General features: G+C 38.1%; 1 protein-coding gene across 1 annotated transcript in view; it reads left to right on the plus strand.

Moving 5' to 3' along the window:
- Window positions 1-16,461, plus strand: part of dnah1 (dynein, axonemal, heavy chain 1) — a gene marked incomplete at its 5' end in the record, with an annotated part of 293,077 nt that overhangs the window by 26,122 nt on the left and 250,494 nt on the right. Inside the window, 7 exon segments of the mRNA XM_052017691.1 lie at window positions 2,242-2,487; window positions 3,332-3,489; window positions 7,483-7,694; window positions 8,990-9,288; window positions 15,426-15,444; window positions 15,446-15,508; window positions 15,510-15,578. Of these exon segments, the coding sequence (XP_051873651.1) occupies window positions 2,242-2,487; window positions 3,332-3,489; window positions 7,483-7,694; window positions 8,990-9,288; window positions 15,426-15,444; window positions 15,446-15,508; window positions 15,510-15,578 (1,066 nt within the window).

Raw genomic sequence — 16,461 nt, forward strand, 5'->3', positions numbered from 1 at the left:
AATAATAGCATTCCCCTGTCTACTACTGTATGTTTTTTTTCATCTGTTTACTTTAAATTAATTCATTCCTCCACTAAGTTAAGAGCACAGAGACCAAATGAGTATAATCTGTTCTTCTGCAGGTAGCACCAAGAGTAATTTATAATTATTTTTTTGTTCCAGTATTGTTCTTGTTCTGATTATTAAGATTTGAATGAGGATACAAATTCAGTCTCTATAAACAAAACTGATATTCACAATAAACATGGGACATATGGAGTATTTTTTTCTTCTGCTCTTATTCATCTCCCTCTATTTACATCTCCTGTAGACAGATCAACAATGATTACCAAGCATTCACCATCCTCTCTTAGATGGCAAGAACATCATTTGTCAGCTGGATTCTCACATACATTCACTTTGTTCTTTCCTCACACTCTGCAACTTAAACACACACTTTTACACTCTTTAGCCCTGATAAAAGGTCATCAACCTGAAATATTAACTCTATTTCTCTCTCCACCGATGCAGCTTGATCTCCTGATTATCTTCACTGCTTTTTGTTTTTATTTCAGCTTGTGCGAAGCATTAATTACATACTAATATTTATAATGATAATATTTACTTTTTCACTCCTGATAAATATCTTTATTCAAACACCTCCTATGAGGAAATAAGATCATCTTTATGTGGCCCTCATATTCTCTCACTAATTTCCTGGTGTTAAAATGTGACAAAAATAAGTAAAATTCAAGTATCTTCTCTTTAAGTGATCTCCCTTGTATCACAAATCGAGTATGCCTCTATGAATATCTGCAACATCGTTCAGCTGTTATTGACCTGTACAAGGCCGGCACCATTCTGATTTTTCAGTAAAGCTTCAGTCAGAGTCTAGGTAAAGCAATTATCAGAAATCAAATTAGCAGGTCATGAAAAAGTGACAGCATAAGATAAGATCCAGGCTGTTCCACATAACAGCAATGTCATTGTGCATCACATATTGACTTTCCACACCACCCAAAGGTCTTGTATTCATTCATTCGTTCATGGGATGTGCTGTCATGTGCATTCCTAATTGCCCTTAAACTGAATGGCTTGCTTAGTCATTTTAGAGTGCAGTTAACTGTCAGCCACATTACTGTGGCTCTGGAGTCACCTTTGGTCAGAGCAGGTATGGATAGCAGATTTCTGTCCCTAATTATCGTGTTTTTTATGACGATCTGGCAATTTCATGGTCACCGTTACTGATATTAGTTTTTTTTAAATTTCAGATTTCTTTATTTAACTGAATTTAAATTCTCCAGATGCTGTGGTGAGATTTGAACTCTTTTCTCCAGTCTGTTAGTCCAGTAACATGAACACCATGTAATTTCCTGTAAAGAGAAAAATATCAGATTAAAACTCCAACTGATTAGCAGGAAAGAAAATCTGGAAAATTCCTCTGTGGTAACTCCAGATAATCAAACTACGTCCAAGAAACTTTACTGGTTTGATTTATTTCAACCAATAAATACTTCATATATAAGGTGATTTCTGGCCTATTCAGTTTTTGATCCAGCTATCACTTGAAGGAGTCAGTCACATCAGTGTTTACCACATGACCTGGCCAGCAGAAGCAATATTTAAGAGAGAGAGAGATAAATATATAGCCAGATTTATTTTGATTTGAACCCTGGTTCAAAGGGAAAAGCAAGAAGGAGTAGTGTTTTAGAACTGGTCCCACTATTTGTGACCTCTCATCTCTGCTGTCAGTTCATATATTTTGATATGAGCTAAATGTAGTTACTATTATAATGTTAGAAACACAGTAGCTAGTTCATGCACAACAAGATCCCAGAAACAACAGTGAAATAAATGACCAGATAATCTGTTTTGTTCAAATATTGGTTGAGGGATAAATATTAGTCAGGACACTGGGCACATTTCCTGCTTTTCTTAGTGCCATGAGATCTTCTCTATTCACCTGGAAGGACAGACAGGGCCTCAGGTTGGTGTCTCATTTGAAAGAAATGACAGCAAATAAGTCATTCAGAACTGCACTGAAACATTAGTCTGGAATCTGTGTTCAAATCTCTGTAGTATAAATGGAACTACTACCGTCTCACTGAGTTAAGGGTGCTTCCATAGAGTCACAGCTGTCATCTGTTCAAAGAATCTTTTATGCATTCTCAACAATTGATGGAGGAGTTGAATAAAATCTTATGAAGATTATTTTTCTTCCTTCAATATTGAGCATATTATTCTTTTCCTTACAGGTGAGAGATTGGAGTTGCCCAATCAGTTTTGGATACCACGGGTCCAGCTGATGTTTAGTGCAGAAGATCCTGTTGTCTTTTCAAAGCGAGTAGCACAAGCCCATTTCCTACGCCAGAAGACAGAAGCGATGCTGCTCTACAATCTGTACATTGACTGCATGCCGGTTGATGGGCTTCGGTTTCTAGACAAAAACAGTCTTAAAAACATGAAGAAATGGGCTTTCAGCACTCCTGGCTTCCGAGACAAATCTGCGTATGTATTTTGTGGCCTGACCTGTATGAACTCCATTAAGATTCCCCAAATTCAATCTACGTAGTTAAAATGAAAAGGAAACTTTCATCACATCAGTTTTCAACTCTAATATAATCTAAGAAAATTCTTGCTTTTATATTAACTTCTAAAGTCATCTCAAATTGTTTCATGCTGAATAATAAACTTTTGAAGTGGAGTCACTATTTAGAAACCAAAGCATGTTACAAAATACCTCAAACATTAAAACAGAATTAGATTGAACTTGGAGACAGAAACAGACCTTTAATCCCTACTGGTGAATGCCAAGAATGCCACTGTTTATGCTACAAGTTACCCCCATCAGATCTTATTTTCCCTTCCATTATTTTTCATTATTCAATTATCTAGCTTCCCCTGAAAATGCAGCTATTTTTTGCCCAAGTTACTCCATGTAATAAGCATACACTGTTTAAATGTTGCTGCTAATTCCTCATTAGATTTATTAATAACCATCTTATATTTATGACCCTTATTGTTTAGTTGTCTTCCAACAGAGACATTTTTGAACTTGCATCTTATCAACCACATCCTTACTTTAATAAATCTACAAGTCATCTCTCAGCCATCTGATTCCCTGTGGAGGAAGTTTCAACCTGATTAGACTTTTAAGATATTATTTAAGATAAATGATTACCTAAACACTAATTTTCTCCAAACATCTGACATTGTCTTTTACTATTGGACTACTAGTCCAGTGATTATGACCACTATGTAATTGTACCCTAATGTAATGAGTAAAATAATTTAGAACTTGAAATAAAAGTTTCTGTGATATATTTTAGTTGTTAATTTTCTATTTTTATAGGTTGCCAAACTATTTTAAAAAAATAGAACAGGAAGTTCATCTGGATTATAATCGCACCATGAATAAAATTACTTTTGACAACATTGTGTTGTCTGACCCCAAACATTTTTCTTACGTCACTCTCCCAGATAAAAAGGAAATTAAAGTGCCAAGCAAAGGTAAAGCTTTTTTCATCACTGATTAACACTGTATGTTTCTCATTTTATTCACTTTCAAGTTATTTTCAGCAGGTCAGGTAGATGTGTGGAGAGAGAAACAGTTAAAATTTGGCTGGTGCCTGGCAGTTGAAGACATTTCAGCTCTTTGGAGATTTAAAAACAGGTTCAGGGATTACAACAAATGATCAACCTGCACTACTTGACTACAGCACAGGTAGTATTCCACCTTACTGCCTGTTCATTTCAATTATTTCAATGTTCAGCCAGTACAACAGCTTTGTTGATAGATTGGAGCTCCAGTAGAGTCCAATATTGTGAGTTGCTAGCTCCAGTTAAAGCTAACCTGAACTGTTTAAAGATATCTTCTTAAAAGTTGCTGTATTGATGCCGGAAAAAAGAGCTATCAGACTTGCAGAAAGTGAATCTAACCTGAGGAACCTTGAAGTTTCACACAACATGGGAGGAAACAGGCACCAAGATTTTCAGACACTGTGGAAAACAAATCAAACTGCAGATGCTGGAATCTGAAACATAAACAGAAATGCTGGAAGAACTCAGCCAGTCAAGGAGCATCTGAAGAAAGAGAAACCAGTCAACATTTTGGGTCAGCAACCCTTCCTCAGAACTGAGATGAGTGCTTTCTCTTTCCACAGATGCGGCTTGGCTGGTTGAGTACTTCCAGCATTTTTGGTTTTTTTCAAACAGTGTGTTAGGGTCAGAAAACCTAGTCACCTCCAGCAATATACCAGGAGAGTCACCATTGACCAGGAACTTAACTGGACCACCCATACAAATATTGCAGTTAAATGAGCATGTCAGGGGCTGGGGAGTCTGCGGTGCATGGCTCACCTCCTGACCCCCGTAAGCCTTTCCACTATCTTCACTGGACAAATAAGAAAGTGATGGAATGCTGTCCACTTGTCAGATGCAGTTTCAATTAAGGAGCTTGACAGAACTAGGACAAAGCAGACTATTTGACTGGCAACTAGTTGTTGACCACCAGTGCCTATGGTATGTTCCATCTACAAAACGAACTGCAACAATTCACCAAAACTTCTGGTGGACCTGTGATCTCTATTTCATGGGCTTAATAGGATATGCAATAAAGAAACAAGCTACTTAGAACAACTCCATGTCAGCATTTATGCTTCACTTGAGTTTCCTTCTGTCTTTCCTCTTCTAAACTAGTGTAACCTTATATTCCCTTCTCCCTCAAGCTTATCCATCCACCCTTAAATGCATCTTTACTATTTGCCTCAACAACTCCGTATGGTAGTGAGTTTCACTTTTTTATTGGATAATTAGATTTCTTTTGTATTTCATTTTGGTTTTATTGGTGATTATCTGATATTGATGGCCTTTAGTTACACACTTCCCCTCAAGTGGAAACATCTTTTCCGTAATAAAAACAGAAAGTCCTTGAAACACTCAGCAAGACAGGCAATATCTATAGAAGGAGAAACAGATTAGTTCTGATGAAGGGTCATCAGCCTGAAATGTTAAAACTTTATTTATACAGCACGGTAACAGGACCCACAGGTGCTACCTGACCTGGTTAGTGTTACCAGCATTTTTTGTTTTTATTTCAGATCAGCAGTTTTTCAAAATTTTCACCTACTCTCTGTCTTACTCTATCAAAATCCTTCATAATTTTAAAGACCTCTGTTTGGTCACACCTCAGCCACCTTTTCTCAGGAGACAAAAGATCCAGTCTGTTCATTCCTTCCTGATATGTATATCTCTGCCTTTCTGGGAATTCATTCCTTCCTGATATGTACACCTCTGCCTTTCTTGCATCATTCTGGTAAACCTTTGATGCACTGTCTACAGTGCATTTACAATGTGGCTGTCAATGTACTTAATGTGTGATTTTTTTTCCTTCAGTTGTTTCCTTGTGTCTTTATTTATCCACGAAGTCTAATGAGTTTAGTTTGTTCATTTCTTTTAGTGGAATATATTTTTCCTGCACTCTGAAAGCATTGTTTTTGTAAGGCCTGAAAATCACATTTTCTCCATCCTGTTAAGCTGACCTTTTATCGTACATGACCTTTGCTATTATCATCTTAAAGTCTACTACATTTTGATTACTATTATCAGAATGCCCCCCTCCCTCCACACCTTACTTATCTGCTTTGGTTCATTCCTCATTATTGGATTAATAACAAAGCATTGTTGGGCTTTATACATACTGGATTAGAAAGGATCCATGTAAACATTGTAGGAACTCCATTCTTTAATTCTTTTTCCTACATCTTCTGTCCAATTCATATCAGGGTAGCTGAAACTTCCCATTTATAATCTTATGCTATATTTTACTCATTTTCATAATTTTCTTCATATTCCTTCCTCACTTTTTCTTCCAATAGGAGATGGTCTGTAGCCTACACCTGTTAGTGTGATTGATCCTTTATATTCTATCTATATGGATTCAAATTTATTTCCCTTATAATTTCTTCCCTTTTACCTATTTCCATTTTGTTATCCTAAATGTATTGCTACTGCATCTCTCCATTTGCTCTCTCTGTCTTTTTTTAAATAGAAAAGTATAAGGGCGTAAGAAAGTAGGAGCAGGAGTAGGTTACTTGGCCCCTCAAGCCTGCCCCACTATTCAAATACTCTGCTGTGTTTAATTACAATTCTGATTTTTTTTGTAACAATGTCCTATTAACCTAGCCATGCATGGTTCCTGCAAATACTTGATTGCCTTTTACTTTGTTATTTCATTACAAACACTGTGTATATTGTACTACAGTTAGGTTAACTCAATTTTAATAGGATTTCCATCACTTAATAATTAGTCATCATTTTAGACTTCTTTTCAATAACACTTTTTGCTCCCTTGCTCTGAGTATTCTTCCTTATTTTGTTCTTCCCTATATTCACTTTTTCTGTTTTATTTATATTTAAGCTGTTTGCTTTCTTGTAGATCCCTCCAGCTTTCTTATCAGTTCCCATTTATCCATTCCACTAGGACATAGCCCTTCATGGTTCAGGTTCAGCTCATCCCAGTGGTCAAGCTTCTTCCTGTCCCAAACTGTCAAAATGGGTGACACTCTTCAATCTTCTAGTTTTCATACCCATTCCCTCTGACCCTTCCCTTACAACCACAGGAGATGGCCACCTTCTCCTTTGTCTCCACTTTTCCCACTATCCAGGATCACAAATACATTTTCAGGTGAAGCAGTAATTTACTTACTGTATGTTCCTTCCAATTTAGTGTATTTCACTCTCTGCTCATAATGTAGTTTTCTCTATGTTGAACAAAAAAAATGAAGATTGGGTGACCATATTGCAGAGCACCTCCACACATGAACTCAAGCTTCCTGTTGCCTGTCACTTTAGTTCTCCATCCCACTTCCACTCAGATGTCTCCACCTTCAGTTTCCTACACTGTTCCAACAAAGCTCAACCTTAAGGAATAATACCACATCTTTCCACTGTGGCATTGCAACCTTCAAGATTCAACGATGAGACCCATCAATTTCAGATAATCACAGCATTTATATTTCACTTTTCCAGCTTTCACTGAATATTTCTCCAGACTGACCTTTTGCTTTCACTATTTCCTTTATCATATATTTCACCTGGCACTATCACCCATTTTGTCATTTAATCTCTTCTGCTTTCCACTCTAGCACAAACCTTACCTTAGATTCTCACCTCTCTTCCCCTTCACTCTGCATTTTTACCCTTTAATTTTTCCAGTTTTGAGGTAAGATCATCCACTTGAAACATTACTTTTGATTCTCTCTGCACGTGCAGCCTGACCTGCTGAGGATTCTCTGTTCGATTTCAACTTTTAAGCACCTGCAAGTTTAACTTGTTGATGAATTTTCTTTCTAATATTTTAAACATTTGTTTCAAACTCTGCAGAGGTGACCCACTGTCTACTCATACAACTCATTTATGGACATTTAGTTGGATCGCCAGTAAACCTTGAGTTTGTGGCCTTCTGTATTAAAAATAATAGTAATGATTTTTCTCTATCCCTAGGGCTCGTACAACTCGCAGATTATTCATTTCATCAAAAGAAAAAGGCATTTTTCTTTAACACTTTGTTGATGAAGCCAGAAGTGATAGTTGCCTTGTGTAAAGTTCGTGCTGAATGCAACAAAGTGGCAGCCATGTCTCTTTTTTTTGTAACTTTCATAAAAAGTGTTCGATTAGAAGAATTTGAACAGATTCAGTCGCAGGCACATGCACAGGTATTGGTTTTGATGGCACTATTTCCTTTTGTTATTTTTAGTAACTACTTAATTGATGATTGTGGACCAAAACATACTACATGTTGGCTTTATCTTTTGGACACAAGTGTGGAGAGAAATGGAAAAAAAAAGTAATAAATAATAAACAAAATTGCAGATGCTGGATTCTGAAACAAAAACAAAAAAGTGCTGGAAGAACTCAGCCAGTCAAGTAGCATCTGTGGAAAGAGAAACCATTTAACATTTTGGGCCAGGGACCATTCCCCAGAAAAGTGCCTGTTGGGGTCAGGAACAATATTGAGCAGTTCTCCAGTAATGTGGAAGTTCCATTGGCTAGATGTAAGAGGATGTTAATAGAATTGCTGAGTGGGCGAGAAATTAGAAAATCAATTTCAAATAGATAACTGGTTCTGGAGAAAAAGACTGCACAAACATGAAAACTACCGCAAGTATCATTGTAGGTCAACAAGGTCCTAGTGATTTCTGTAGGTGTAGGAACAAAAAGCAGTTAAATCTGTATCTAATCTTGATTAGATCACACTTTAAATAGTGTGCACATTTCTGGTGTGAGTACTTCTACAGGTCCCTAAAAGATATGTTGAAGTGGCACAATGCAAGCGTTCATGCTAGTTTTGTGCAAAACCTCAACATCTGCAAAATTATCTTAAACCTGATGCACTCCCCGGACATATAACAGAAATTGCTGGAAACACCCAGCAGGTCAGGCAGCATCTGTGGAAAGAGAAACTGATAACATTCCAGGTTTGAGACCCTTTTTCAGAAGTGGGAAAGAGAGAAAGCTGACCCTCTGAGTGTTTTTAGTACGGAATTCTAGCATATGCAGCAATTTTGATTTTCATTCACTGCTTGGACATGTTTGGATATTCTAATGTCCTGCCCTGAGGAGACCCCGACAAACTTTGACTGCTCAACTGTCTGTCAAAGTCTTTTTATGTCAGAGACAATCATGTGATTATAAGGTTAAATAAAGTGAGGATTGTACAGAGCATAAATATTTGTTGACATAGATTTTTGTCTGAAATGGTCTGTTTTTGCCCTTTAAATACCTGCTTAAAGTTGCAGAACTGTTAATTAGAGTCCTATGCAAGTTTTTTCATGTATTGCCTGTTCTGTTGTGCATGAAACTTTAGGCATTAAGGGGGATAACAAAAGACAACCTGAGGAACTTGCTCAACACTGGGATAAGCCACTCACACAACTCCTGCTTTAATGCACATTTTGCATGTAATACAATTTTTAGGCCTTATAACTTAATTGTTCTAATTGGATTTCAGATACAGCTATTTCTTAGTGATAGTTGGATCAACACATTGAAGAAAGTATTACGTAGCAGCCTATGGGATGTTCGGAAAGGTTGGTTTAACTTACGCGAGTCTAACTGGGAGGTTTATCGCAAGTCTAAGCTGCACATGATGATGGAAATGATCCGGTATAACCTGCAGGACTCCCTCAGATACCTTGTGCAAGATTCTCTTGTTAACTACACTCAAATGATCCTTGATGGCTGCTACAGTTCCCTCAATTGCTCCGTGGATATGAAATGGGGTGAAGACTTCATTAACAGCAATTTCAAGTAAGGTTCTCAAGACAAAAAGCACATAAGCTTGTTTCTACCAGTTGGATGCTGAACATTTCCTATCAACTGCATTTTTTATTTGTGTATTTTCTTAGCTTATTGTTAACACACAGTACAAAAAACACAATTTAAGCATGGAAGCAATTAAATGTCAATGATATATTCAAATATTTTTCTAAATGGTAGTATTTTTTGGTGGTGCTTTTTTGCTCCTTACATTGTTGTTTGTTTTCTTTGCAATGCTGCTTCTCTCCATCTTTTGTTACTTCTGCATTTTGCTGAGGGGAGCTAGCCTGGGCACACCGTGGTGTCTGAATTTATATGCATGGTTGAAATGGTATATTAACCATAACATCCCTAAATATAATGTCAGTTTTGGTTTGGAGATCCCTCATTTCTTCAGTCCACCAATGTTGGCCATACCATTACCAACATGGTCTCTTAATCTCTCTAGTTACTTCCAAAAATCTTTCTGCCATTTTGACTTTCTGTCTACCTTCAAAGACCAAACTTTTGTCCTCTGCCTCAATATCTCCACTATGGCTTAGTCACAAATTTTCGCTGACACTTTTTCCTGCAAAATATCCTGGGGCCTTTAACTATATTAAAGGTGCTTTGGAGAGGTATAATATGATTAGGAATAGTCAGCATGGCTTTGTCAAGGGCAGGTCCTGCCTTACGAGCCTGATTGAATTTTTTTGAGGATGTGACTAAACACATCGATGAAGGGAGAGCAGTAGATGTAGTGTATATGGGTTTCAGCAAGGCATTTGATAAGGTACGCCATGCAAGGTTTATTGAGAAAATAAGGAGGCATGGGATCCAAGGGGACATTGCAATGTGGATCCAGAACTGGCTGGCCCATAGAAGGCAAAGAGTGGTTGTTGAAGGGTCGTATTCTGCATGGAGGTCGGTGACCAGTGGTGTACCTCAGGGATCAGTCCTGAGACCCTTACTCTTTGTGATTTTTATAAACGACCTGGATGAGGAAGTGGAGGGATGGGTTAGTAGGTTTGTGGATGACACAAAGGTTGGATATGTAGTGGATAGTATAAAGGGCTGTCAGAGGTTACAGCGGGACATGGATAGGATGCAAAGTTGGGCTGAGAAGTGGCAGATGCAATTCAACCCAGATAAGTGTGAAGTGGTTCATTTTGTAGGTCAAATATGATGGCAGAGTATAGTATTAATGGTAGGACTCTTGGCAGTGTGGAGGACCAGAGGGATCTTGGGGTCCAAGTCCATAGGACACTCAAAGCAGCTGCACAGGTTGACTCTGTGGTTAAGAAGGCATATGGTGCATCGTCCCTCATCAATAGGGGAATTGAATTTAGGAGCCGAGAGGTAATGCTGCAGCTATATAGGACCCTGGTCAGACCCTACTTGGAGTACTGTGCCTCAGTTCTGGTCGCCTCACTACAGGAAGGATGTGGAAGCCATAGAAAGGGTGCAGAGGAGATTTACAAGGATGCTGCCTGGATTGCGGAGCATGCCTTATGAAAGCAGGTTGAGGGATCTAGGCCTTTTCTCCTTGGAGCGATGGAGGATGAGGGGCCCTGATAGAGGTATATAAGATGATGAGAGGCATTGATCAGGTAGATAGTCAGAGACATTTCCCCAGGGCTGAAATGGTTGCCACAAGAGGACATAGGTTTCAGGTGCTGGGGAGTAGGTATAGAGGAGATGTCAGGGGTAAGTTTTTTATTCAGAGAGTGGTGAGTGCGTGGAATGGGCTGCCGGCAACAGTGGTGGAGGCGGATACGATAGGGTCTTTTAAGAGACTTTTGGATAGGTACATGGAGCTGAGAAAAATAGAGGGCTATGGGTAAGCCTAGTAATTTCTAAGGTAGGGACATGTTCGGCACAGCTTTGTGGGCTGAAGGGCCTGAATTGTGCTGTAGGTTTTCTATGTTATATAAATGAACATGGTTGTAGTAGTTCCTTCAGTAATGTCACCAGAACTCAGTTGTTCTAACTCGGCTGGCCAAAGAGACAGGACATTACCATGGCATTCTCTCCACTGGCATCTCCTGCATTATTACGCATATTCTAATCCTCTCCTGATTGGCCTGTCATGTTCTGTCTTACATAAACTTATCGGTGTACCATAATTCACACCTTATCCATTCTGCTATCACTACTGTACAAACTAATTAACTGATTAACTACAAACTGACTAAATATCTCTTTAGTTTTGGTCCTTCCTGTCTTTGTACACCAGAACAGAAGAAGTTGGAGGGCAACAATAGGCTACAGGCTAAGGGAGTCTCCTCTCTCAATCAATAAGATTACGTTTGAATTTAGCTTCCCATCTTTCACTGTATCCTTTAGTACACTCAATCCAAAAATCTATTGGTTTCTACCTTGTAAGCTTATCGATTGAGAATTCCAACAATTCATTACCCCCTGAAACAATTTCCCATCTCAATCCTAAAAGGCTGATTCCTAGGGCTAAAGATCTAAGTTCTGGACTCTCCAGGTGGGAGTAAATCCTATCAGCATGTACCTTATCATCTCTTTAAAGAAACTGATATATTTTGTTGACATCACCTCTAATTCTTCTAAACTCCATGGAATTTAAATCCAATTTTTCGTCTTTTCATAGGACAACTCTCTTATCCTACGAACCAATCTAGTGAGCTTTTATTGTAAGTATATCCTTCTTTAGATAAGGAGAACTCTACATAATGTATCTCTCTTCTCTCCTTCTCCCATTGGGCTGAAGATACAAAAGCCTGAAAGCACATAGGACCAGCCTCTAGGACAGCTTCTATCCTGCTGTTATAAGACTATTGCATGGTTCCCTAGTATGATAAAATGGACTCTTGACCTCAAAATCTAACCTTGTCATGGTCTTGCACTTTATTGTCTGCCTGCACTGCACTTTCTCTGTAACTGTAACACTTTATTCTGCATTCTGTTATTGTTTTCCCTTGTACTACCTCAATGTACTGTTGTAATGAAATGAAAAAAATGGATGGTGTGCAAAACAAAGTTTTTCACTGTACCTTGGTACATGTGACAATAATAACCCAATTTACCATTAGTGTTCCAATGCATCAAAGTCCTATATAATTCCAGTCAGACTTACTTACACAAACAGCACTACCTTGCAATAAAAGTCATTTGTCGTCCTTACAGTTTGCTGTAGCGGTACGTGGTATCTTTTGGGGATTCATGTACAAGGAATGACAAATTCCTCTGAATACAAATATTTATCTCATCTTTTAAAATATGATTTACTTTTCTTTTCTTCCTATCAAAGTGAACAAGTTCACCTCTACATATTATTGTAACAGTCACTTTGTTGAAATTGCTGCTTCTTTTTTGCAGTGTTTCTGCATCATTCTCAGTTTACTTTTCCACCATGACACAGAAACTCTTAACATCTAATCCAATTTAAACCAAATCAATATCAGTATAAATCAAACCCATGCTCCATATCATACTGAATTTAGTACAGTTTGATATGTATGTACGTAAAACTTGATTTTGACCGTGACACCTAATCAAATTCATGTACTGTCTATTGCTATTCAGTTAACCACTGTCAGGGACTGTTGATGCTTTTGCAGCAATATATTAAACAAAAATCTGGTTAGTGTGCAGCACATGGGCTGAATCAATAAGAACAGCTAATTAGTGATTTTCCCATCGTCGGCATCCAGTGATTGAGGGGTAATTTGACTGAAGTTTTCAAAGTTTTTCTACTGGATGGGGAAACTAGAGTTAGAGAAGCACCCTCTAAAAAGGGGGACCAGGACTGGTGAGAAACAACTTGCATTTGCAAAGTGTGTTAGAAATTTAGAAGTTTCCACTAATGTCAATTGATGCTAGGTCAATATTAATTTAATTTGTATTAATTAAGTTTGTAGGTATTTGTTAACCAAAAATTTAAAAAGAGATACAAGAAATAGCAAATGTCTGAAACTAGGTCATATATCAGTTCTAATCTCACTGAATGGTGGAATGGACCTGAGAAATTTAATGGCATACTCATATAATTATGTTTCTATGTTCTGATCCACATGTCACATCAGTGTATTTGTTAGCATTTACTTCTTATTAATTAATAATATGTAATACTGTAAATAGTAATAAGCAGCACCCATTATGAATCACTTCATCTTATTGATTAGACTCATTACAAATGAAAGTGGAAGCAGCAGAGCTAAAAAGCTCATTGTCAAATTTATTTTTCAAATTTTATGTATAATACTAGCCTCCATATTAAATAGGGATATGGAAATATATATTATCTACAGCTTGCAGCTTTGGATGAATTTCATACAGTTAAAAGTAGCCAAACCTTTCGAAGAATCCAGTGCACCTGAAGTTGTCAGAAAAAACAGAATAATTACCGGATAGAAGGATGATAAACTTCAGGTCCTTCCTGCTGTCCTTTGAGCTGATAAATATCACTGCTGACTGGATTAGCAAGAAAGAGAAGCCATCTCAGTGGCAGGATGTCAGAAAATGGTGATGACATGCTGAATACCATGGAGGTATTGGATCAGTGGTTGGCAAGCACTTTTGCCAAATTAGCTACCATCTGTCACACCTACAAGTCTGTAGATTGGATATTCCAATCCATTGTGAAGTGCCTCAGTATGTTTTACTACATTAGGAACTATATATAAATGCAAATTACTTTGTCTTCTAAGACTTTCTCAGTCATCCTTAAAACGAATCTCAGCACTATAGCTTCAGCCCAATAAGCAGTCTTTTCCAGCTGGATACCACCTCACCATGGAATCATAGAAATGTAAAGCACAGAAATGGGCCCTTTCAGTCCACCACATCCATGCTGACTGTGATGCCTATCTACATGACTCCTATTTGTCTGGATTAGGTCCCTATCCCTTTATGCCTTTGCTATCCAAAGACCTGTCCAAAAGCCTTTTAAACTTTGTAACTGTACCTGCCTCTACCATTTCCTCTGGCAGCTCATTCCAGATATTACTATCCTCTGTGTGAAAAATTTACCCCTCATATCTCCTTTAAATTTCTCCCCTCTGACCTTAATCATGAGCCCTCTAGTTCTAGACTCTCCTGCACTATGATAAAGATTCAGACTATCAAACCTATCAATGCCCCTCATAATTATTTGAACCTCTGTAAGGTCACCCTTCAGCTTCCTATGAATAAATCCAGTCGATCTAATCTCTCCTTATAACTACAGCCCTCCATTACAGATAACATCCTGGTGAATCTCTTCTGCACTCTCTCTATTGCTACCATATCCTTCCTGTAGTATGGTGATCAGAACTGTACACAATATTCTAAGTGTGGTCTAACTGGTGTTTTCTACAGTTGCAACATGACATCCCAACTCTTATACTCAATGCCTCGGCCTAAGGAGGCAAGATTACCACATGCCTTTTTCATTACCCTATCCACCTTTGTTGCCACTTTCAAAGAACGATGGACTTGTACCCCAAGATCTCTCTGTACATTAAGGCTTCTAAGGTCCCTGTCATTACTCTGTAATGATGGTGGATCCCTGTGGTCCACCACTTATTACAGATTTCCAGTCAGAAAAGCACCCCTCCACCACTACCCTCTGCCTCCATCACCAAGCCAAGGGTACAGCCATAGAACATATGTATTATTGGCTGTTGCCAAAACTTCATTTACAGGCACTCAGCTGCTTTGTTATCTTGCTGATTGGCTAAGTGTCCAATGAGACAGGCATCATCATTTGCATGTTTCAGAATCATTAATCAGCTGCAAAATGGAAAGGTAGTTCAAAAAGTCATAGACTGACTGAATTAGTGCTTCAAACATAGCTGATATTTATTCATTTTTATCTCTGCAGATGGTTCAATATATTACTCCTAATTTTCAGTGATTAGAACTTTCAATGAATTTACTGTTATTTTTTTCACAGAGTCAGTTGATTGTCTTTAGAAAGTGATCAGTTATGAATTCACAGTGGCCTCAGATTAAGTTGCAGGAAAACAGAAATGGGAGGGATGAGGGAGCAAGTGGGTTCTTTTTTAACCTCAATCAGATGCCAAGCCTTATGAGAGTTGTCGAGTGGTCTGGTCATGCTTGTAGCTCTTCACAAGACAGTTTGGACTTAGATTGCTGATGTCTTATCTTTAATAATGTTTGTTCTTGTGTGTTTTCAGGCCCAGGAAAATGCCTATTTTTTGTCCTGGACCTTAGTCTGGATAAGGGCAAGGTGCTCTTCAGCACACAGTTGGAAAGATTTAAAAGCTGTTACACTGACTCTGTTTGATAAAGCCATCACAGCCACACAACATGTTCCTCATATAGAAAAGGTGATACTGCCTAATCATGTTTGTATCATAATTGAATGCTGAACCTTATTCTGTCAATTTAATCAGTATATTTTCATGACGAAGTAGACTGCATGCTTTCTGTGGAGGCTCTTTTTGCTTTACACACTACTTTATTGATAACAATTTATATTTATACAGACATCAACCATGGAGACAAACATCTTAGAATCTTATGAGGGTGATGCTGATTGGAAGCAGGTGGGGGGGGGGGGTGAGGGGGGATGGTTGCAAAAGAGAATAATGAGAGGAAACTGACAGCATCATTAAAGAGAGGGTTTTTGAAAGAAGATGATGTATTATAAAGAGAGTTCCATTGAAAGCCAAAATAATAGCCCATGGGTGACCTGGAACAGAGATAACAGGGAGCATGTCAATGAGACAGAGAGGATGGGAGAACGTTCTTAGGTAGGTTAGAAGAATCTGGTAGAAATGGGTGAGGATGATGGTTCTGGGACTTTGACACAGAAATGATTCATGTTTTGGATTAGTTTTCAATGGGTGAATTTGGAAAAGCTGATAAAGAAACATTTTTAAAAACATATTCTACAAAATATAGATGTCATGTGACAAGTGAACAATGAGTGCATCTGAGTAAGATAGCTTCTTATTACAATGTTAAAAGTGAGGGAAAGGAAGGACTCCTGCACTCCAAACTATCACAAACCTCTCATGTTTCTTCCTTTCTTGAGTTCCTATTTCACTCCTCCCCCCCCCCCCCCCCAACCACCATTTGCTTGGCTCTGTATGCCTAAAAAATTTTTCACCTCCAGTATTTTTCAGTTATGTTTAAGGTCATTGACATGGAACATTAATTTTGTTTCTCCTTCATACATGCTGCCTTACCTGCTAATTCCAGTATTTT

This window comes from Pristis pectinata, chromosome 6 (assembly GCF_009764475.1).
Source record: "Pristis pectinata isolate sPriPec2 chromosome 6, sPriPec2.1.pri, whole genome shotgun sequence".
Taxonomy (NCBI): Eukaryota; Metazoa; Chordata; class Chondrichthyes; order Rhinopristiformes; family Pristidae; genus Pristis; species Pristis pectinata.